The sequence below is a fragment of the Triturus cristatus genome, chromosome 9 (genome assembly GCF_964204655.1).
Source record: "Triturus cristatus chromosome 9, aTriCri1.1, whole genome shotgun sequence".
In the NCBI taxonomy this organism is placed as follows: Eukaryota; Metazoa; Chordata; class Amphibia; order Caudata; family Salamandridae; genus Triturus; species Triturus cristatus.
In genome coordinates, this window is record NC_140592.1 from 323474219 (window position 1) to 323499088 (window position 24870).

At 47.6% G+C, this 24870-nt stretch overlaps 1 protein-coding gene across 3 annotated transcripts in view; it reads right to left on the reverse strand.

Moving 5' to 3' along the window:
* The window catches only part of LOC146797845 (acylamino-acid-releasing enzyme-like), a 342949-nt gene that overhangs the window by 53226 nt on the left and 264853 nt on the right, over nt 1-24870 (reverse strand). For all 3 annotated transcript variants that reach the window (XM_085625041.1, XM_085625040.1, XM_085625042.1), the window contains exon 16: nt 3366-3449. In XM_085625041.1, the coding sequence (XP_085481167.1) occupies nt 3366-3449 (84 nt within the window). The remainder of the gene's footprint in view (nt 1-3365; nt 3450-24870) is intronic.

Genomic DNA, 24870 nt, shown 5'->3' on the forward strand with positions numbered 1-24870 from the left:
GTGGAAACTGGATGAGGGCACCTGAAATTGGTCGATCAACTACTACTGTTTGCCAAAATGGTATTATCATAGGCAATGGAAACAACAAAACAGCCAAATGTAGCAGTCTTACTATTGGAGAACTTGAGAAACAATGGCAGTTGAAAGATTGCCTGTGTACATCTCAAAAGAAAGGGAAAATTTCCTGCCAACTTGGCAGCCAGGTGTAGACAATATGAATGTGAATAACAGAAGATGATGACCCCTTTCCCACCCCCTCCATCAAACGGAAAGATCTTAGAATGTTTGATAGAAAGGAAACCAAATCCATTGTTTAAAGAAACACAATAATAAAGGAAAACCGGTAGAGGAGTGTGCGTAAACTCACAACCAATACCACATGGGGATGGGGAAGGGGAATTAACAATCTGGTAAAAAAATCTATAAATCTAAAACTTTTTGGCATCCTTATAACAAAGAAACACTAACAGCCATATAAATGATTGTTTGTCATATTGTAATGCATGTGTATAAGTGATTGCCAATAAAGAGCAGTTGAAAAAAGAGGCGGAGGTTGTAGGATTGAGCCTTCAATAGTTTAGTAATGTGTTAATTTCATTCAAATTGAGGTTTGAGTCAATGGTGAAGTCCAGTGATTTGGCAAATGGCAATAGTGATGAAGAGATGCATTCCTCTACTTTTATATTATTTCAGTTTCAGCTCTCCTCACTGAGTATGGGATCAGCACTACCACCTGCTCTTTTATGAGCTCCACATGAGTAGTGCAGCACAAATCACCTCATAGCCCACCCATTCAGGTGCAACAATTGCCTTTCCTTCAGCCAAGAAGGTTCTTGCCATGGCCACAGTGAGACATGTGCCAGGAAGGGCTAACACCTCAGGCAGACATTTCCCAGACTGTAGGCTTTTCCATAAAGCTGCATGACCACGCAGACTTACGTCAATTAAGGCATCAAATGCACCATCCTTTTTGCGGTTTCAAACATCCTGAATCGGAGACTGTTACCGCAAAAAACTGATTCTCAACTGTACAAATCCCATTTTAATAGCAGGTAAGGTTTTAATGCGTCCTAAAATGGGAATGTTTATGGATACCAATTCGGTTTTTGGAAGGGGTGTGTTTACAATTCCTTCCGAATACCAAATCGATATGTGATGTATCAATGTTTTGTAAACTAAAATTCTACTGCAAAACATTTAAAAATGACTGCCTAGTTTGGAGGTGTGGGGAAGGGGTCTTCATCAGACCCCTATCCATTTGTGAATGTTAAAAAAAAGCTTATTGAACACTTGGTAAACTTTAAAAACAGAGAAAGCTTTCTTTTTTAATCACAGCCCTGTTTCCCTTAAGGAAAAGGGTCAGCATGTAAAAGGAAAAAAAAGCTTACTTTATTGAAATGTGATAACTTACATGTGGGTTGCCACACCTCTCAGTCTAACATTTCTGTGATGGCCACCAATCAGAAGGAGTCGCAATTTGTGACCGAAGTCATGAATAATAATGAGGATTGCGACCCACTCCAATTCAGAATTTTTCCAACCAACACATTAGTACTATAGGTAGTTCAAAAAATGAATTACTTTAATTATTCAGGCATCCCTCTTGACCTTAATTTAACTTTGCATGGTCTATTTTCCAATAGGATTATTCAGTCCCAAAGAGCCGTGGAGGTAATATTCACCTTTGCATGTCGGATAAGGCATAAGCTGGTGCTCAAGATGATTAGCATTTACAAAAGTAAGTGCACTTCCATAGCCTCGTACAGAGTTGTGGAGGTATAAAGTTGCTGGCCCACTTGAGAAGCACACGAACATGTTCCTAAGAAGACTTCTTGCTGTTCCTCAAGCCACTCCCTCTTTCATGTGCCGCTCCGAGGTGGGTCTGTACCCCCTGGGGGACAGGATTAAGTTGGAACTCTGAGTCAGATTTTTGGGTAAAAATGGGGCTTCAGTTTCAAAAGGTCTACTGGAAGATTGTCTTTCCCCGGATCATGCTTTGGGGATCCCCCTAGATAACCAGTGAGTGAAAAGGGGGTTTATGGATCTGGATTTTGCAGACCTATATCTTGGTGAAAGAGGCATTCAATGAAAGACAGCATAGCCTTCATCAGGCACATTTTGACAAATTAAGTAGTAGTGCCAACTATAACTCCATCAAATCATTGCCGGGTTGTGAATTTTATCTGATTTCAATCTTTGATGCAAAAAGTAGATTCTTGCTCACCAGGTTTCGCTTAAACTTTCTTAATTTATTAGTGGCCTTTCCCAAAGATGTTGACTGGTGTACAACCTTTCTAAATTGCCCTTCTGATGATTCATCAAAGCAAAGCAACATGCTATTTACTCTCTTCTGTCATTTATATTCTCAACCCTGAAAGTGCTTCCGGAGGCCAAAACTTTGTTCATACAAGATTAGATCTCATAGAGACTCAGCACTGCACCATAAGCCATTTGGCTGCACAGAACTGAGTCATTTTAAAAACACAGAATGATGTGTCACATCCCTGTTCTTTACCCTGCGCTGGTGCACAATTGGCTGCCATGCACCAACGCAGGCACCCTTGCACTATCGTGCAAGGGTGTCTGCATTTTTGGGGAGATTGTTTTTGTGCAGACAGGGTCACCATCCTGCACAATAAAAATCACAAGCAGTGTTTTCCTCTTTCTTTGTGTGCTGCAGAATGCGCCTTCCCTGGGAGGCGTAGCATTCTGACGCATTCCCAAGTTTATGAAAGTTTGTAAATCTGGGAATGTGGCAGAAGCCTTGGGTGTTGCTGAGAACACCCACAGCAACACCCATGGCACGCTCCTTTCAAGCAAAGTGCTGCGTGAAAAGGGGCTGTATTTACAAGGACACGAAAGCCACGCAGGGTGGCTTTATGTGTCCTTGTAAATATGGGGCAGCTAAATGCGTCGCCAGTGCCTCACAAAAAATGACGGAATGGCAGGGCAAGGGGCTTGTAAATATACCTCTTTGTTTGTTATGAAATAAGGATTGGAAACCTATATGGGGCCGTGTAATGAATATTTTTGATATATGAACTTTTGTGATCCTATGAAATGGAACCAACTTGTTTTTAAGGTGATTCTTATTATCATTTTCTATGTGGCTTTATGACTGTATTGTTTTATTCTGTGCTTTATGGCTTGAAATCAGCCGAATAAAGAACAATATTGATTTTAAGGTCACTCTACTACTACACATTGTGGTGCCCTCTGCCTGAAATGAATGGTCTGATAGGACAAGCAGTGGTGTTTAGTATCATCCGATGTCAGGTGTTTGGCCCCCAGCTTTAAGTGGTCACTGATATGTCACTGAGATGAGAGCATCATCTGTAAAAAGATAGATCACTTTTGTAACTAACCATGAGGGTAAATGATGAGGGGAAATAGTTCTTCTGCGTCAGTTTTTTGGGGAAGGAGGAGGAGGCCCTCAAAGTCCAGCCCAGCTAAAGAGAAAAAAAAACAGTAAGACAACATATAGAGAAGAATTAGAAACATAATACATATATATTTCAATAAAGTACAGTATGTCAAACATACATGCCATTATCAGTCCTTCCATAAAAATAATTTGTTTCATGTGTTATGGGGTCAGTAGGATAACTTGGATTCTTAAATTACTTTCATAAACAATTTTAGTTCTGCCCACTTTTATCTTATCAAAAAAGTGAAAAATCAAGATCCAAGCAACTTTGGCCATGGATGTTTCAGACTGGCAACAGATGTGTGAATGTGACACTGTCAGGCTGCATATGTTTGAATCGTCCTGCAATCATGAAATATGAATTGGAGTCTAAACAAGTCAACGTGTTGGGAATCAGGGCCCAGATTTACAACTGCTTTGTGTCAGGTATGCTTTATTTTTCTAACGCAAACCCGACAGAAAGTATTTGGGTGGGATTTACATTCAAACTCAAACTCGATGTGGTTGGATTGTAACTCAAGTAAGTTGCTCAATGTTGCGCCTTGTGTTACTTTGCATCAAGGAGGCATTCCATAGGTAGTGCATGGGCGTTCCAATTCAACCACCCATGAGTTTTTACGCAAATCCTTTTCTACAAAGAACTATGGACAGGGATTTCAGCCAAAATTCTGCACCTACTCAAAGCAGGCATAACATGGAGACATATTTTCATTTCTCCTCATTTTTTCAACTTTGCATGTGTCCTGCAATGTATGGCACACATACACAGGTGAACACCTTAAAGCATAGTTTTAGAACTGGAATGGACCTCTTCAATTCCAAAGAGTATGCCTCAGACAAAGGAGACACCCTTGCACTATGGCTCAAATGTGTCTGTGTTGGTGCGTAGCTGGGCTGACTAAAGTGCGCCAGCGCAGGGAGAGAGCTAAAGAGTAACATATCTTACTTGATAAGGTGCTGTTCTACTCTCTTTCTTTCACGTAACTCAGAAGAGGAATATTACTTGCTGCCCTGTATTGCATGACTTCTATGTAAATCTGAGCCAATACGTGTAAAAACAGAATAGGGCAGAAAAAAAAAATCTTAGGGTTTATTGGGAAAATGAACGTACTCCATGTTCTCCTTCATAATTACCTTGACTAAATTCATGAATACCAATCGTTTCTATCGAACTACAGAATCTTGGAACATGAAAAAAGTAAGATCTCTTTCCAGGAAACATATTGATTCATATGTCTTTCTAAAGGCAACTTTTCCTTGCTCTATTATTTTTTTTTTAAAAATCAATACAAATTTAGAACTAGGGAGCAGATGTACTAAATATTGTTTCCAAAATATAGGTCCCAATTTGCGACCAGGATTTTTGTGACCAGTGTAGTATTTTACAAACTGACCTGCATTTGAAAACCCTCCAAATCAGCAGTGCTTTCGAATGCTGAAACCCTTCCTATGTACTAAACATTAACAAAGAGGAGTGTATCTACAATTGCTATAAAACGTCCGAAAAATACCAGTATCATGATAATACTTTGGGTTCTAACAAGCTAAGGGGATATTCTCAAAAACGTGTGATAACTACTGCAAAAGTAGCTTAATGCAACTCTTCACATCGCAGACTATCGCTGGAAAATAACACCGTGTCAACGTGGTATTCTCAACACGGCGGCACCATGCGATAGACCCACCACAACGCATCAAATAAACGAGTTAAAATCAACGCGACGCCGCAAAAATGCGAAACACGAATGCGAAAAAAGCAGCGATGACACCAACCGCGATACAAAAATCAGCAAAAACCAGCCACAGGCCTGCAAACCCCACGCGACATGCGGGAAAATGCACAATAAAAGTTTGAAAACAACCAAATACAAAAGCCAAACAACAGCGAAGCACAATGGAGTCAGCCAGAGCAAGTGCAGAGGACAGCCAGAACCCCCCAAGCCCCCTGAGGACCAGCCTGGGACCTCGGGGTCAGGGAAGGGCAAGGACAAGAAGAATAGGAAGAACATGTTCAGTCCGCAGGAAAACAGGATCCTGATAACGGAGGTGATAGAACACCATCAACTACTGTTCGTCACCTCCACTGTGTCACTGGCAACTAAAAATGGAATATGGCAGACCATCGTGGACAAGGTGAATGCAGTCGGAGTGCTGAAGAGGACAATGGAAGAGGTCAAGAGGCGCTGGAATGATGTCAAGCGCAAAACCAAGCAGAAACTCGCAAACAACCAGAAGGCAGCAATGCAGACTGGAGGTAGGAGCCCAGGGCCACAGGAGGAGCTGGAGGAAATGGTGTCCAGAGTCATCAGTGGGGTGACGGTGGCAGGAGTTGGGGGCACGGACACTACTCAACAGGACCGGACACAACAGCAACAGGGTGAGTAACGACCAGGGACTGGGTGGACGGGGGGAGATGGGCACAATTGCACACATGCACAAGTAAGCATAGCAAATCTGCAGACAAACCGTGCCCCTGACCCCCAACTCCCACCAAGAGACCAATGCACCCAAGTAAGCAACATCTCAGCACTGTATAAGCACAGAAGTCAGAGGCACACCGCATGTAAGAGATAAGGGGCAGCCAAATCAGAGCTGCAGGGGCGACACCCCCACAATGCGGCACACACACATCACATGCAGAGCACATCAACATTGACAACTATGTGGCACAATCCGCAACACGTCCACAACAGAACAGAGGACACAACTGGTGCCACTTGTGTGCAGACTCTGGCCAATCACATATGGCATCGCAGGGAAATGTCCACTGTCCCGCATCATATAGGCAGCTCCCCACAAACAGTCACAATGTACACTGTCATTCAGTCTGAATGTAAACATGTACAATGCATCAACATACATGTGAACACAGTGTTAAACTGCATCTCCCCTTCACATTGCGGAGGGAAATTCAACGCCTCCTGCATAGCAGTCCCAACCTCACCTTCGACCCCGACACCCTCCAACAGCTCGTGGAGAGCCTCCGCAGCCCACTTCCAGGAGCAAGGCAGCCCAGCTGCTACGAGGAGAACCCACTCCCTCACAGAACACACAGCAGGCAGCACCCACCACCATGGCTGTCTCCCAGCACCCCCATGACGAACACATGGCCCTCTAACGCCGTGTGTTGGGGTGCCAGGAGAAGCTGGCTGAACAGGTGCAGGTGGGATTCGACCACAAGGCAGACAAACTAGACGCCATACGTGGGTGTCTAAGTCCCATCAGGGACCACTCACAGTCCCTAACCAACACTCACAGTCCGCTCCATGCCCTCCAACGAACCATGGCTGACATCGCCAGAGTCCTGACTCTGCGACAAGAACGACTGTCTAGTCAGAGTGGCTCCAGCAAGCTCGCCCGGGAATTGGGACTCATGCGGAGGCTCATGGAGAACATGGAGCGGACGCGTGCGGAAAGAGCGGCTGACACGGCTGCACACCAGCGAGAGGTAGCTGGGTCCCTCAATGCCATAAAGACCATACTCATGGCATTGCTGCCACAAGGCATGGCGCTGATGCATGCTGCTGCTACCACTCCATCCACATCTCTGGCCCCTAATGTGTCAGTGTCACACAGTGCGGCGGACATTCCACCTCCAGCCCCTGAGGTGTCACCACCACACAGTGCTGGAGACAGAACACCACCACCCACATGTGAGGCACCTGTCACAGCAGAGGACAAAGATGCGGATGAATCTGCCCTCGTGGTCAGAAGGAAGCGGTAGCATTCATCTCTGCCATATGGCTTGTTTCTGCTTGGTTCTGCCTTCTGCATCATCACCTTCCATCGTCCACCGATGCACTCTGTGACACTCACCTTGGACCTCGACATGGACTGCCATATTCTGTTTGGTCACCAATGACACAGCTATCAGACTGCGGACTGAACTCCTCCTCTACTGATGTACTTGTCATTCCCTGAAGGACTCTGGCTGGTTCTTCACGGGCTAACAATGTAAAGTGGGGTTTGCATGCCCCTGTAGTTCTCCAGCTGTAACACTCCACTGAATGTGCATTAAACATTCATTTTCACACCGATGTGTCATGTCTATGATCTTGCACGTGTTGATGTATGGATGCATGTAGGGTCAATGATTTCACCTTACGTCCATGTTGCTCATGTTGTGGGACTTGGGTCACAGGGTGACACATTGCCGATTGCGTGCCAGGTGGCGCCGACACTAGAACGGAGACACATGCACTAGTTACGTCCTTGTCCATCCCAGGACGGAACCACGTCCAGAGCCCCAGGGTCATTGTTCACACCCTTATGTTGGACTGGTATACGCCAGGCCAACCCACTCCGCTTACGCTCTTGGGGGGGGACAATATCGCTACATGTCCCAGGTCTTCCCTGTAGGGATCTGCTGCTCACCGGTCTAGTTGTCAGCATGCCACGGCCACTGGTTTACATCCACACCACACCCATCCAGCAAAGCCGTCACAGGACATGTGACCCTGCCAGTAAAAGGAGCCTGGCGCACGTGCTGGATGCCATTTCCATTCTGTAACTGGGTGTCTCCGTGTGGTTATCATTTCTGCTTGAAGGCCTAGGGCCCGGGCACAGCACATTGCCCAGTGCCGGGGGTGACATTATGGTGCCTGCACCACGAGACTCAATCATAAAGGGTCCATGGCTTGCGGTGCACAGACTTGGTGGCACCGGATACACTGCGGCAGGCACAGGCACACTGCCACGGGACGGTGTATTTTGGTGCACTGAGGTAGGGGCACCTTAAGTGCTGAGCGGGTGTGCAGCCTGCGATGATGCACCGTCCTGGCGGTCCGGACTGGTAAGGATTAGTGTGAGCCCTGCTGGACCGCAGTGTAGGCCTGAGCCAGCGGGCAGTGCGGGCCTCCCACCACGTGGCGTTGCCTCGTGGTCCACCACAGAGTTAATGGCACCTCTAGGGCTGAGGGGGTGTGCAGCCTGCGATGAGGCCGTGTGCCCTGATATGTTCTCTGCCATAGCGAAATCAAGACCCAGAATCAAGTGTGTGACCTGGTGGCCCGTGGTGCGGGGCTGCATGATGTGGAGGGTGCCATGGTCGTGGGCCCCGGGCTTGGAGCTCCCACCGGCACATGGTGGGCCCTCTTGGAGACACGCCGGTGGCGGAAGGTGAGCCGTGAGGCCTGTTGCGCAGGGGGGGGGCAATCTCCGCTGGGCGGTGGGAGGGGCTGGGGTGCATCAGCCTATGTGCGCTGGGGCAGGCAAACGCTGATGGCACGTGCTACTGTATGGACTCTGCCATTCATGCCTCTGGCAACTGTTTCAGATGAGGGACCTGGGGGACTTCAGTGTGTACCGGCACGTGGTTGGAGACACACCGGTGGCTGCAGGTGAGCAGTGAGGCCTGGGTCTGCATGTGTTGGCACTCTCTCTCCCTCTCTTTTTCTCTCTCTCCCTCCCTCCCTCCCTCTCTTTCTCTCGATCTCCCTCTCTTTCTCTCTCCCTTTCTTTCTCTCTTCCTCTCTCTGTCTATTTCTCTCTCCCTCTCTTTCTCCCTCTCTTTCTCTCTCCCTCTCTTTCTCTTTCCCTCTTTCTCTCCCTCCCACTCTTTTTCTCTCCTCTCTCTCCCTCTCTTTCCCTCTCTCTCCCTCTCGTTCTCTCTCCCCCTCTCCCCCTCTCTCTCTCTTTCGCTCTCTCTCTCTGTACTTTGATGGGTGCATGATACACCTTCTTATCTATATTTCTGTCTTGCAGGCTGTGCCTTACAGAATGCTTAGAGAAGACCCGCCGTGCCTCTTCAAGATTGTTGTTTTTGTGTAATCTGTAATAAACGTTTATTTTGGATTATATGATATGAATGTATGATTTCCTTGTTTCTGGCCACACCTGTATGTTGGGTGTTGTGATTGTGCAACTTTAGGTGATTTGTTTGGTTCATGGTTTCGTGGAGTTGATGTGCATTCTCTTTGTCCAAAGGGAAGGGGGTATCCGGGGAGGTGGTGGCGGTGGGTGTTGTTGCCCTATTGAGGCTCCGGGCTGCATCTCAGTTGCTCAGGGGCATCTGTTGTTCTTCATGTTTGGCTATGGGCTGTGCTCCCTTGTCTGGTTCCGCTTGTCGTCTGACTTTACATCAGGACAAAGAGCAGGTGTAAAAATCCTGCTGCTAACGTGCCTTATCGCCTGTTTTGGAATCTTATCGCCGATCTGGCTGGTCGTTGAGCATGTTGTGGAGTAGTGTTGTCGCTGCTTTTTGCTCAGGAACGCTTACTCTGCATCTCATTAGCGATAGTTGCCCGGGTCATCCGTGGCGATGTTTTTTGAGGATGCTATCGCCAGAAAACTGGTGACATGGGCTGTTTGCACCAGCTTGTAAAAGGGGCGATAAATTTATCGCGACTTTGGCTGCGATAAAGTGCCGATAACTCGGCGATAGATCTTCGAGAATATGCCCCTAAATGTATTGACCACTGATATGCTGAATGTTTACCATGTGTTAGTTACTAGAGTAGATCTTGTGTATGTTTCATTTCATGTAGAATGTTACCATTCATGCCAAATCCTGGTATATGAAAAAACAGCGTTAATTTAAGTTGATATAGGATCAGAGTGCAACAGTAGTCTTGTGTTCTGTTTAGTATAACAAGCTGTCATTCATGAGAGTCTGCAGAAAATCTGAGAGAACCCTCATCTGACTGGGCGGCCTGTGTGACTACCAACGACAAAAGGTCTCTTTTGTGTCTTTTCTCACATCCCTATCCTCCTTATCCTCTCTTGACTATAGCACCAAGTGCAGTCTTAGATGTGGTTGGTACTGTTGACGGGGAAGGAGACTGGTGGGCTCCATGTTGTCAGGGGCGTAGCTTGGTCAGTGATCCTGAGGGGGGGTGGGGGGGGTGAGTGTCAGAATATCCGACAATTACACTGGCAAGTCATGTTAATCATTATATGAGCAGGGGAATTAAGGGCCAGTCGGGAATTAAGGGCCAGTCGAAAGGGAAAGGTGTGCCGATTGTGAGGGATACTTAAAACACTGTATTTTGTCAAGTAACCATGTTTTAGGACCTTCAAAACAAACGAGAGCGCGAGTGTGTGTGTGTGCGCGCGCGCGCGCGTGTGTGTGGTGCATTTTAAAATCCCAGCAAAAGACCCCTTACAATGCCCACTGAAAGCTCCTGTACCCAACAGTTTTCTAAATAATACATTTAGGGGGGGGTGTAACACCTCAAACACCCCCCCGAAGCTACGCCCCTCCATGCTGTTCTCATAGCAACATGCGGATCTACTGGATAGTGGTCAATTTGGACACCAAGACACCAAGTGAAGAGAAAAAATTGCTTTCGAAACAGAATTTCTGAAGAGAAGTAAAGTCAAAAGGCTTAGCTGTGTGTATATGGATCCTTGCATAACAGAGAGGACAAATTAAATCATCCTAACTGTGATGGAGCAGGTGAAATACAATTTTTTTTGTACCCCTTCGAAATTAATGACCTCATAACTTAAAAATACTAACTGTTTGAATGCATGTATTAAACAACAAATGCACCTTTAATTGGACACTACACGTGGGAAACTAACTGGCATTGCAAAAATCTATTTTATTTACAAATGTGAAATTAAATTAACATAGGTTTGTGATTCATGTAGAAAGTAGAAGTAAATTTCATGTATTTCGTTTGTAGTAAAATTATATTGTGGCAAAGAATGCAGATGGTAAGTAAAATGGCTTTAAATGTCGCTTATGCTAGGTAACACCTAATTCATTAGAATGGTGGGTGGTAAACAGAAGGGCTTATTTTCTATGTCTAATTTCTGCTATGTTGTTTTCATATTAGATCCGTTCTGGCCTGCTAGGCCTCGCCTGACAATGGCTGCTGCAGAGAAACGTGATTGCGTGCGCAGAATAAAGATAATAATAATAATACAGAATTTTGTAGAGCGCGAACAGCTACCTCGCACGGAGGTGTCCCGGCGCTAAACACAGGCAGAGATACATATACCGGAAATCAAGACGTTAGCGAGGTTGGGTGAAGAGCCACGTCTTCAACAACTGTTTAAAGCGGGGTTCTGAAGGGGCCTGCTGAAGCTCAGGGGGGAGTGAATTCCAGAGCATCGCTACATTGGCCGAGAACGTTCTACCTCCCAGCCGTGCCTTTTTTATTCGAGGAACTGCTAGCTGGATCCGGCAGTTGGAGCGAAGAGAGCGGGACTGTGTGTATCTTGGCAACCGATCTCTCAAATATTTTGGACACGAGCCAAACAAGGATCTAAAGGCCAACGTAAGTGCCTTAAATTTGATCCTGTTGGCTACTGGTAGCCAATGAAGTGATAGAAGATGCGGAGAGACAGAATGCTTGAATGGAATATGCATTAACAGCCTCGCAGCCGCATTCTGGACCAGTTGTAAGCGTTGAATTAAGTATTTAGGCAGACCCAGGAACAGACCATTCGCGTAATCCAGTCTAGATGTTACTGTTGCATGGATTACAGTTTTCCTGCAGTTCCCCCGGAAGAAGTCGCAGGATTTTACGAAGATTCCTAAGCTTACCTAAACAGCCTCCCATCAGCTGTTGTGTATGCGAGACAAAAGACAGATTGTTGTCCCAGCGCACCCCCAGGTTTTTTGCCGAAGGGCTAGGGGAAGGGGCCTGACTGTGGGAGGGCGGGTCGGATAATCAGACGAGGAGGCTGTATATAGTGAGATGCTCTGCGAGTTTTATTCGAAATGACAGGTAATGGACCACACGAGGGTGGTATGAATGTCTCAACAGTTCCTTGCGGTTCTTCTTCTGTTACTGGTCCTTCGACTGATGGTTCTCCGCCCCTTCCGACCGCTCCGAGTACTTTGTGAGATTCTTCTCCTAGTTGTATATCCGGACCCACATTCGTCCCAGGGAGGCTCATAGGAGAGAGGAAAAGACGGCTGTCAGTAACGTATATGGTATGTGCCAAGGTTGTATCCCATCACCGCAACACCACGTGAGAATTGTGCTTCCCTCCTTTCCTATGAGGGTGGTTGTATTTACAGGTGATTTTGGGCGAGAACGGTGAAGAGGTAAAACAAAAGGGGAGGGGGAAAGCGAAGGGAATAAGGTACAGATCGGGAAAGGGTTCGTACTCTCTTCTTTACTCGGATATATGACCCTTAGGCAACTCAAAACGACAATTACGGAGACAATTGCGGACTTTTACTCTAAACAGTGCAGACAATTGCGGACTTTTACTTGAAACAGTGCCCCCTCTCGTCAGCCAATCCCTCCCTTCATGTACCCGGTCCCAACCTCCACCCGCTCCTCTTGTGCCCTCGCTCAGGGTTACTCACAGGCTCCGCCGCAACTCTCCCTGAGTTGCGGCCGCTCTCCAGCCTCCTCCGGTGGGCACCACCACTCCTCGCACCACGTCTCGTCTTCTTCGGTTTTTCCGTCCTCTTCGGTCTTTCTCCCGACTCGATCTCGGTCCTCGCGTCCTTCTTCTCCTTTGCTTCCGCCTTGCTCTTCTCCTAGTCCTTCGACCGCTTCCTTCCCGATCTTGTGTCCCTCGTCTCTTTTCACGGTCTGGTCTGTTGTGCTTCCGGGGTTAGCCCCTCCTCCTACCACGCTCTCCACGTCGCTGATTCGTCCCTGCGAAGGGGAAGGACAAGGGGGGGCGGTTATCCTTTCCGTCATACGTTCGACGGACCTGTGACATCGGGTGTCGGCTCTCCGGGCTCCCCGAGACCAGGGGATACGGGGGCCCCCGGAAGGTAATTGACGGGGTGAACCTGTCTCCTTCTCACATCCCCTTTCCCTTGCTGTCCTTCTCGTAGGGGTTTGGGTTTGAGGAAATCGAGAAAGAAAGTCTACGTTGGCTTGTTCACTTCCTTTCCGATGTTTGGTATGAAAGCGATATGGTTGGAGGGATAAAAACCACCGTAGTACTCTATCGTTGTTCCCCTTGTTCCGCGCCAACCATTCTAATGGCGCATGATCGGTATACAGGGTGAAGTCCCTTCCTTCCAGGTAATACTTCAGGGCGTCGATGGCCCACTTGATGGCCAGGGCTTCCTTTTCGATGACTGCATAGTTCTGTTCCCTGGGGAACAGTTTTCTACTGATATACAGTATGGGTTTCTCCTCCCCTTGTTGGGTGACTTGCGACAGGACTGCCCCCAGCCCTTGATCGGAGGCGTCAGTTTGGAGTATAAATGGCAAGCTATAATCAGGGCTAGCCAATACAGCGTCTGAGGTTAGGGTGGTTTTCAGGGTGTGAAATGCTTGCACTACTGTGGGGCTGGGATTCCTTAGCATGACTTCTGTTTTTACTGATTTATGTAATAGATCTGTCAGGGGGGCGGCTATCTGGGAGAACCGGGGTATAAACCTCCTATAATACCCCAGGAGCCCCAAAAAGGCCCGGAGTTCTTTTGCGGTACGTGGGAAGGATATTTGTGTAATAGCCGCTAGTTTATTGTCTTGTGGTCGTATGACTCCTTCCCCCAACAGATACCCCAGGTATCTTACAGTTTGGGCGGCTAGATGGCTTTTGGCCGGGTTGATTTTGAGTCCCTGACTGCCCAAGGTCTGGATTACCTCATAGAGATGAGTCAAATGTTGTTCCCAGGTTTCACTGTAGATGACAATGTCATCTATGTATGCCCCGGCATACCTTTCATGTGGTTGTAATATCCGGTTCATAGCCCTCTGGAAGGTAGCCGGAGCCCCGTGCAACCCGAACGGGAGTACTACAAATTGGAACAACCCATCGGGAGTGGAAAAGGCTGTCTTTTCTCGATCTTGGGGTCGAAGGGGTATTTGCCAGTACCCCTTACACAAATCCAGGGTACTGATGTATTTAGCCTTCCCGATCCGCTCTATCATCTCATCTACGCGGGGCAAGGGGTAGGTGTCGAACTCTGAGATTTTATTGACCTCCCTGAAATCAATACAAAAGCGTACCGAACCGTCTGGTTTCGGTACTAATACTATTGGGGAGTTCCATTCGCTGGTGGAAGGTTCTATAATGCCCATCTGTAACATCTGCTGAACCTCCTCACGTATAGTATTCCTACGGGCCTCCGGTATCCGATACGGACGAAGGCGTACCGTTTTCCCTGCCTGGGTTTTTATCGAATGTTCCACCAAAGTGGTTCGTCCAGGGGTCAAGGAGAAGACGGGCTGGAGAGGTAAGAGAGAGTTGACTAATTCCGATCGTAAGTCGGAGGGCAATTCCGCATCAATGCATTGGACATATAAGGGAAGATCCTTCCCAACCCCTACTAAAGAGGGAAGAGGTCCTTCCCATCGTTTCAAAAGGTTCACATGATACACCTGGTTGGTTCCACGCTTCTTATCTAATTCGATCTTGTAGGTAACAGGGGTCACTCTCTCTAACACTATATAGGGACCCTGCCATTGTCCTAATAATTTGTGGTCAGAGGAGGCCAACATGAGCAGAACGGCATCTCCCACAGCAAAGGTTCTACTCTTCGCCTTTTTATCATATTGTACTTTTTGGGCTTCCTGTGCTTTTTCCAGATTGTTTCTTACTATCGTTCTTATTTGTCCCAGATGGGTTCGTAGTTGGGATACATATTCTACTAGCGGTTTAGCGTGGTTGGGTTCTGCCTCCCAGGTCTCCCGCATCATGTCCATTAAGGACCTAGGTTGGTGACCATACAGGAGCTCGAAGGGGGAGTAACCCGTGCTTTTCTGGGTTTTGCAGCGGATGGCATATAGGGCTAAGGGTAACATATCCTCCCATTTCCTTGTTTCTAGTTCCAATAATTTTTTTAGGGTGATCTTGAGGGTGGCGTTGTATCGCTCCACCAGACCGTCGGTCTGTGGGTGATACGCTGCTGTTCTTATCTGTTTTATCCCCAATTGGGCACATACTTGTCTCATTAATTTGGACACAAACGGCGTTCCCTGGTCAGTTAAAATTTCCTTCGGGAACCCGACCCTAGCAAATATGGCGATCATTGCTTTGGCGATACTGGTGGCATCGGGATGTTTTAAGGCAACAGCTTCTGGGAACCGGGTCGCATAATCCACCAGTACCAATACATAGCGACACCCACTCCGGGAAGGAAGTAAAGGTCCTATGATATCCATTCCGATCCTACAAAACGGCTCATCGATTATTGGGAGGGGTTGTAATGGGGCTTTCGGAGGTCTATACCTACTGTGTTTTTGGCAGATAGGACACTCACGACAATAGGTTTCTACCTGTTTATATATGCCTGGCCAATAAAACTGTTCTAAGATTAATTGTTCGGTTTTCTCGTCTCCAAAATGTCCTCCCAGTAAATGACTATGGGCTAGGTAGAGTATTTTGTCCCTAAACGGGGTAGGCACTAACAACTGGGGATTGGCTGTGGCTTTGGCCTGTCTATACAACAGACCATTCTGGATGAAGAATTGAGGTCCTACATGAAGGGGGTCTACCTGGTCCTTGGCTTGGTTCCATGCTTCCTGTAATACAGGGTCCTCTCTCTGGGCGGCTCGAAAGTCTTGGTTGGTTTCCCAGGGACCCTCTTCCGTCCTGACGGGAAAAACGGACGCTGGATGACCCTTTTCTTTCCTTCTTTGATTCCTGGTTTTTCTACTCTTGGAGGGTGGCCATTCGTGATTCTCGTCCTGAGAGAAAGGTGCTATCTTCCACCAATCCTTCTCTTCAGGAACGGCTTTCGTGAGTAGCTCGGGTAGATATTTATAGTCGCTCCCCAGTATAATGGGTTCCGGGAGTCGGGGAATCAGGCCCACTTTGAGATCTGAGCCGGAATCTGAGGCATGCTGTATGTGAACATGAGTGGTGGGGTACGATTTAGTGTCTCCGTGTACGCACTGGATGTGCACCGTGCCATCTGGATCCCCACACGCTGGACCTAGATCCTGGGGTCGTACGACACTCTGTCGGCAGCCTGTATCGGCCAGTGCGGTCAGGGGCTGTCCATTTACGTAGACCCCGCAGTGATACGGAGGGGTTTGTCGGGTCGAGGTGTGACAACTGTAATTCCGTGCTACTCCAATCTCCATGGGTTCTTCCTTTTGGGGACAAAACCGGGCTATGTGTCCTAGCCCCCCACAGTGAAAACATTGGGGCCCAGGGGGGGGAGATCTGAACACCGGTGGACCCTGAGGCCTGAAGGGAGGAGGTCCTGGGATGATTATAGCAGGATCGGGTTTTCGACTTAATGTCGGACGAGAGGGTCGAAGGGTCCCGCTTATTCCTGTTCTCCAAGGATGTTCTTCTCGTCCCTTTTGTGCTTCCTGGGCTTGGCTATAGGCACTAGCGATCTCTACCGCTGTTTCCAGGGTCAAGTGAGCGTGCTGTCTCACCCATTTCTGTATGGGAGGATGAAGGGAGGACAAATATTGCTCCAAATAAACTTTGGCCATAATATCCTCCTTGGTAGCTGTTGCAGGTTTTAGCCACCGGTCGGCCATGTCTTTTACTCTAAAGTAAAGGGCTCGGGGTGTTTCTTGGGGCCCTTCTTTGATCTGTCTGAGTCTCAATCGGTAGGTGTCGTCATTGACTCCTAGTCTTTCCATGATACAATGTTTGATATCCTGATATGGGGTCAGTCCCGTGATGTTCGCTGATTGGTAAGAGGCTTGTAGTTCTCCCGAAAGCAAAGGCCCTAGGTATTGTCCCCATTTATCAGCTGGCCATGCGGCGGCTAATGCCATGCGCTCAAAGTTATTGAAAAAGAACTCCGGATCCTCACCACTGACGTATTTTTGTAGGATGACGGAGGGTAATGTACTGGGGCCTCTTTGTTGTCCCAGGGCATCCGCTATTTTCCCCATGGTCGTATCGTGAGTCTGCCCTTGATTGGTGATGACTTGTTGTAATTTCCCGCGATCTTCTTCCACCACCGTGAGGAACCTCTCCATCGCCTTTCCTAGGCTCTCCTGATTTTCTGCCATTTTGGTTAATACGGCCTCCATGTCTCCTCGGGATCCCACTTCTGACACCACTTGTGGGAGGGCGGGTCGGATAATCAGACGAGGAGGCTGTATATAGTGAGATGCTCTGCGAGTTTTATTCGAAATGACAGGTAATGGACCACACGAGGGTGGTATGAATGTCTCAACAGTTCCTTGCGGTTCTTCTTCTGTTACTGGTCCTTCGACTGATGGTTCTCCGCCCCTTCCGACCGCTCCGAGTACTTTGTGAGATTCTTCTCCTAGTTGTATATCCGGACCCACATTCGTCCCAGGGAGGCTCATAGGAGAGAGGAAAAGACGGCTGTCAGTAACGTATATGGTATGTGCCAAGGTTGTATCCCATCACCGCAACACCACGTGAGAATTGTGCTTCCCTCCTTTCCTATGAGGGTGGTTGTATTTACAGGTGATTTTGGGCGAGAACGGTGAAGAGGTAAAACAAAAGGGGAGGGGGAAAGCGAAGGGAATAAGGTACAGATCGGGAAAGGGTTCGTACTCTCTTCTTTACTCGGATATATGACCCTTAGGCAACTCAAAACGACAATTACGGAGACAATTGCGGACTTTTACTCTAAACAGTGCAGACAATTGCGGACTTTTACTTGAAACAGTGCCCCCTCTCGTCAGCCAATCCCTCCCTTCATGTACCCGGTCCCAACCTCCACCCGCTCCTCTTGTGCCCTCGCTCAGGGTTACTCACAGGCTCCGCCGCAACTCTCCCTGAGTTGCGGCCGCTCTCCAGCCTCCTCCGGTGGGCACCACCACTCCTCGCACCACGTCTCGTCTTCTTCGGTTTTTCCGTCCTCTTCGGTCTTTCTCCCGACTCGATCTCGGTCCTCGCGTCCTTCTTCTCCTTTGCTTCCGCCTTGCTCTTCTCCTAGTCCTTCGACCGCTTCCTTCCCGATCTTGTGTCCCTCGTCTCTTTTCATGATCTGGTCTGTTGTGCTTCCGGGGTTAGCCCCTCCTCCTACCACGCTCTCCACGTCGCTGATTCGTCCCTGCGAAGGGGAAGGACAAGGGGGGGCGGTTATCCTTTCCGTCATACGTTCGACGGACCTGTGACATCGGGTGTCGGCTCTCCGGGCTCCCCGAGACCAGGGGATACGGGGGCCCCCGGAAGGTAATTGACGGGGTGAACCTGTCTCCTTCTCACACTGACCCATTGCCATCGGCCACCAGAACTCGGGGGGGGGGGAGGGGCGAGAGCACCTCCGTTTTGTCTACATTGAGTTTTAATTTGTTGGTATTCATCCAGCACACAACATCATGAAGACAGCCCTTGAAACTTGACAGGGCCGCCTCTGACACCTCTGCATACGGAAACACCAGCTGGTTGTCATCGGCATAAGATACTGCCTTGACCCCCCAGTTAGCAATTAGCGTAAAAAGCGGGGCCAGGTAGATGTTAAATAATAATGGGCTAAGCGCCGAGCTCTGAGGGACCCCACAGCTTAAAGGCTTGGGTGTTGAGGAAACAGTCCCCAGGGCCACCTTCTGGGTTCTCTGGGACAGATACGAGTGTAACCAGTCCAGCGCTTGATCCTGTAGACCCACATCTGCCAATCGCATCATCAGCCTTGCGTGGTCGACAGTGTCAAAAGCTGCCGAAAGATCCAGGAGCACCAGCAAGGCTGAGTCTCCCGAATCCAACGACCATCTTATTGACTCTGCCACCTCGATCAGTGCTGTCTCGGTGCTAAAGCCAGGTCTAAAGCCTGACTGTGTCTCATGCAGAATCTTGTTGTCCTCTATATATTTACTAAGCTGCTTCTGGATAACTTTCTCAAGCATTTTGCCCGGGGCAGCCAGCAGAGAGAGGACGAAGGTTGCTGAGGTCCGTAGGATCCCCATTGGGTTTTTTCTTCAGTGGGAGGAGGGTAGCGTGTTTCCATATCTCCGGGAACACCCCGGAGGAAATGGACGTATTCCAGATGTGCTGTAAGGAAGGAGCCACAAAATCCGCCATTGTGCTCCACAACTTGGGGGGGCAAGGGTCATCCGGCGATCCAGACTTGCAGCAACTTAATTCCTTCATGACCGCGGTCAGAGTTATCGGTTGAAAATAAGCCATCGGACCACCTGTCAACTCTTTGACAGTCTGATCTGTTTTCACCGTTCTTTCCTCAGGGCCGAATGAGTCATAGACACGTTTAATTTTTTGGTCAAAGTAGTCCGAGATTTTATTACAGAAAATGACCGATGGTGGAATCTCCCTTTCAATACATCTAGGTTTGAAAAAGGACTGAACCACCTTAAAGACTTCTTTGCTAGAGTGTTCTGCCTGTTGAATAGAAGCTGCAAAAAACTTTTTTTTGCCTTTCTGATAGCCTTCTGAAATTTATGGGAGGCAGCCTTGTATTGAGCTCTTTCCAAGGCCCCATAATTTACCCTCCACAACCTCTCTAACCGTTTACATTTTGCCTTCTCAGTTCTAAGGTCCTGTGAGAACCACGGAGCAGAGGGGGAGTCCCTCGTGGACATAGCGCGTTTTGCTGGAGCAATGGATGATACCATGTTCCCAATCCAGTGATGAAACCGCTGCGCGTCAGTGTTGGCATTCAGGGTTAAAGTAGGTTTGTTCTGAGCCAACATTGGGCCCATAACGGTAGGGACTAGCTTCCTCCATTGTCTTCTCATAAAAACTCGCTTACTTGGCGCTGGTCTGTCAACCGCCAAATTTATTGTAAAAGGCATAAGCAAGTGATCTGACCAAAGTAAAGGCAGAGTCACTTCCATCGTCACCCTTTCAATATTGGAAAGGATGAGATCAAGTGTGTGACCCGCTCTATGTGTGGGGCCCTCATTGATTAATCTCAGATTGGCAGCATTCAGAGTGGCCCTTAACCCCTTCGACGCTTGTGACGGAACGGTTCCGTCATGCACGTCGGTTGGGCTGTGCTTATGACGGAACCGTTCCGTCATGGCCCCGCCCGCGCTCAGAACCTTCAGCACTGCGCGGGAATCCGCGCAGCGCTGAAGGGGTTAATATCTCTGCTTGGGCACATTCCGTTCTATCCATATGGATATTGAAGTCCCCCACTACAAGAAAATAAGGATGGAGGAGGGAGCTCTGCACTATCACGTCCAACAGAGCTGTAAGATTAGAATCATTCCCACCGGGGGGGCGGTAAATAACTAGCCCCGCTAAGGAGATCTGTGGGCCCACCTGAATGCAAAAATTTAATCCCTCCAGTCCTGCGATCAGAGTAGGGGCAGATGATGTTAGTGTGAACTGTTCTTTAAATATAGCAGCCACCCCCCCTCCTCTTTTACCACCCACTCGGTTAGCGAGACACATTGTGTAACCTAGGGGTACTGCCAGCGCTATTGCAGTCACATTGTCCTCACTAAGCCAAGTTTCAGTTAAGAATAGGGCATCCCACTCATGCTCATCCAGTAGCAGCCAGATATCGTTGGCATGCTTTGAGAGGGATCTGCAATTCAACAGCGCGACTCTTAGGCTTCTGTTACTGAGCGGTCTGGATTTACAGTGCCCCTTCTCCTCACCATTACCCCACTTACCCAGCGATTTCCCACATGTCTCGCATATGTGAGCGAGGAGATCAGAACTTAGGTCGAACCTGTGAGTTCAACACGCAGCATCTGTGTTAAGCCTCCACAGTTCATCTCGTGACCACACGATCCTCTCCTCATATGCGCCACCACGAACAGCCTGCCTGGCCCCGGCCGCAGACTGGTCGCGGACGGGCGCAGACAGGCTTGCCTTTGGCGCGCCGCCAGCGCGCCCTCTGCGCGCGTCCGCTGCGCGTTAGCCAGGGCATCCGTTTTATGCGTGTGAAAGGAGCAGCGACTAGAGCGTCAGCTCCCCGAGCACTGGAAGAAGCAGCCTCCCTCCACAACAATCGGGATGGCACCCGCGCATGAGCAGAGTGGAAGTTCCAGTCACAAGTGTGTGGCCTCTGCCCGGAGTGAGAGATGTCAAGGCCAGTCTGACCTAAAACAAGAGTTGTGCCAAGAGTTCAGCATGAAGGCATGGGAACGGATGGGAGACTCGAACCCCAGAAGATGAACTAATTCATGACTGTCGAATAATGTTGCAAATATATAAACAAAGTTAAAATACATTTGGACTTGATGAATCACGAGAACTATTGAATGTATTGATTGTTTGCGGAAACGGTTCGAGCAAGGAGGACGATGAGGTGACCATCCCCACCCCTCCAATGGACCAATCAGAATGAATGTAGCCCCTAAAAGGTTTCAATTTGGGTATAGCAAGTTAGTGTAAGGGTCTAAAAGAGCTTGTGCTTACAATGATGTGTTGGTGCGCGCTTATTGTACATCGATCTATTCAACACGACACGCTGTCTGTTGAGACGATTTTCTTTCTGATGCTGAAAAAGACTTTGTCAATTTTGGACTTCAAACGTTGATGGGGAAAAGGAACGAGACCATCGCGGTATTCGGAGGGATTACATTTAAGGAGGTTAGAGGGACAGTCAGTCAGTATTGGGAACCTATCCTGTGATCTTCGGTTCATGTTCTGGTAAACCATTCTCATCATCGCCCTAAGTCCAAGGGTAATGAGTATTTTCCCTTTCTATTTAAATCTTTAGTTAAATGCTTATGTAATAATGTCTAGAATATTTGTCTAATAAAACTTTACTTATTCACTTTATTCAATCAATCTAGATAAAATGTCATGCTAACTCAAAAACGGAGTCTGTGGTTATAAGAATTAAAGTTATGATCAATAATTGTTAAAAGGTTTTAAATTGTGATTGAGCTGGACTTAATCGCCATCAACTGATTCCTACTAGTTGGTCCATCGACCGAAATAGCGGAGTACCTTGATGTTTAGAACCGCCAATTCCAAAATCAAATGTATATAATGTATATAGTTATTATTTAGGTAAAAATATTAACAAGGTACCCCGTATGTCTTGCAACTCGTCTACTTATCCCTGATCCAGAAAACTGAGTGAATGTGTGTTTCGGTGTTATGGGCCCCTCCGACGAGCAAATGGTGTTAAGGGTTTTCTGGGTTGGTGTCGTAAGGAAAGGTTTTTATAATAGCAGCGCTGCATCAACTGCCACTGCACCGCGCCTTGGGCGCCTGGAACGGATGTTTGAAATTCTCTCGAAGAGGGTTGCTCCACGTCTAGCTCTGATTCCTGCACTGATGTTTCTAAAAAAAACAGACACAAGCAGTGCTTCTAAATAGAATTATTAAAAGAACGGCACAGAAAATGTTACAACCAGATAGTCCTCTATTTAAAAACAGATACATATTTTCAAAGATGTGTTCCCGAATATTATGCTTAGGTGGAGATAATCATTACTTACAATTATTGACAAAATATCCAGTCACCCTACTCAATGATAATGCTATCTATTTCATTTGTATGGCCACTGAACCACCATCCTATAAGCCACATGACCTACTCGTCTCATCAGTGACATCTCTAGCCCTTACAGATTGACAGGAATCCTCCTCCTGTCCTTTGTTTTACTGTGCTGACTTAACAAAAACTCACCTTCATTATTTCATCCAAAGTTCTGCTTTCTTCTTATTCACTTTCCCATTTTAACTACCTAACGTAGGGTATTAGCCACCTTCTATCCATGCCTCTCATTCTGCTAATTCCCTGTTCAACTCAATACAAATGGGCCCACTTTAAAATTCTGCTCTGAAGCAAGAGATTAATTCAGGTCCTGTTTACCAAGAAATGGGATTCACAAATGCTTTAGCTTATTTCGCTCAGCTTATCCTTTTCTGTCTGTAGAACTTCGTTATATACATAAATTGGAGCCATTTCTCGCTTTCTCAAATTTTCAGCTGCACTGCCTCTAGTCCAATCTTTTATTAAGACACTTTCAGGACGGGTGGACCTTATATTCGCCCCCATCACTTTTCATTAATTTGTTACCCTAAAACATCAATACTTTTCATATTAAATGGTCTATTTTGCGTTTTTCTTTCTGCTTGTGGTTGGCTGTCCCTCTCTGCATGCCTTCCATTGGAATCCTCTCATTCCTGAATCCCATTCTTGGGTGATCACAGTCTGAACTGCAGTGGATCGCTTGTCTATTGCCTCGCAGAAGAGTAAGAAGGGGTTCATTTCTCAGTACAGTGTTAATACTCTTTGCTCACCTACCACATTAGCTTAAGTCAACACCCACTCCTTTCTGCACTTTTCATTCACCAGGATGTCCCATCTTCATAGAAAGAAGCCCGCTCATTTACATCCGAATTTTAGATCTCAAATTAGACATTCTGAATGTCTTTAAAACTATAGAAAAATAATCAGATCTTTTCACAAATAGGTCAAAAAGCAATCACCCAGAACAAGTTGGGACAGGAGGACGCGTTCTCACGGTCATCGACACGACTCTTTGTCGATCCCTCTCACTGAATATTTCCTTGGGTCTTTTATTGGAAGCCTTTGTTACACACATTCTCACTCCAGATGTGTACCCCTAAATCCTATCACTGATAAACTTCAGCCCACCCAAGAAGGACCCCAATTTCTATACAGAATTCATATTCTTCACCTCAAAATTTCTCAACTCTCATATGGCAATTTTTCACACTGGAGTGTTGAACGTCTGGGTAGGAGCCCTTTAAAAACATGTCAAATCCTCCAGCCTTCTTCCACATCCCAGCAAAGAAATGATGGACGGAATGCTGACAATGCAAACCTTCTCCCCCAGTCAAAAGATCTGGGTTAAATCCATCGTCCTTCTGCCCACTACGCCACCCCAGTTTGGACCCAGCCATATGCAAATCAGTCTTGACTCGGTGCCCCATGGGAACAGTCCAGATCGAACTGCCAGGCCAGGCCCTCCCTGGACCGGAAACAAGCATCCTGGGACCGGTTTCAGGGTATGTCACCCTTCTTCAGCCAGGTTAGCTTGAATCCAGTGGCACAGTGAGCAAGGGACCCACGTCTGGGCATACCCATCCCACTTAGGGCGAAAAGTGTTACAGCAAACAAATGATGGATGGAATGCTGACAATGCAAACATTCTCTCCCAGTCAAAAGATCTGGGTTAAATCCATCGTTCTTTTGCCCACTACGCCACCCCAGTTTGAACCCAGCCATATGCAAATCAGTCTTGACTCTGTGCCCCATGGGAACAGTGCAGACCGAACTGCCAGGCCAGGCCCACTCTGGACTGGAAACAAGCATCCTGGGACCGGATTCAGGGTATGTCACCCTTCTTCAGCCAGGCTAGTTTGAATCCAGTGACACAGTGAGCAAGGGACCCCCGTCTGGGCATACCCATCCCACTTAGGGCAAAAAGCGTTACAGCAAACAAATGATGGACGGAATGCTGACAATGCAAACATTCTCCCCCAGTCAAAAGATCTGGGTTAAATCCATTGTTCTTTTGCCCACTACGCCACCCCAGTTTGGACCCAGCCATATACAAATCAGTCTTGACCCTGTGCCCCATGGAAACAGTCCAGACCGAACTGCCAGGCCAGGCCCTCCCTGGACCGGAAACAAGCATCCTGGGACCGGTTTCAGGTTATGTCACCATCTTCAGCCAGGCTAGCTTGAATCCAGTGGCACAGTGAGCAAGGGACCCACGTCTGGGCAT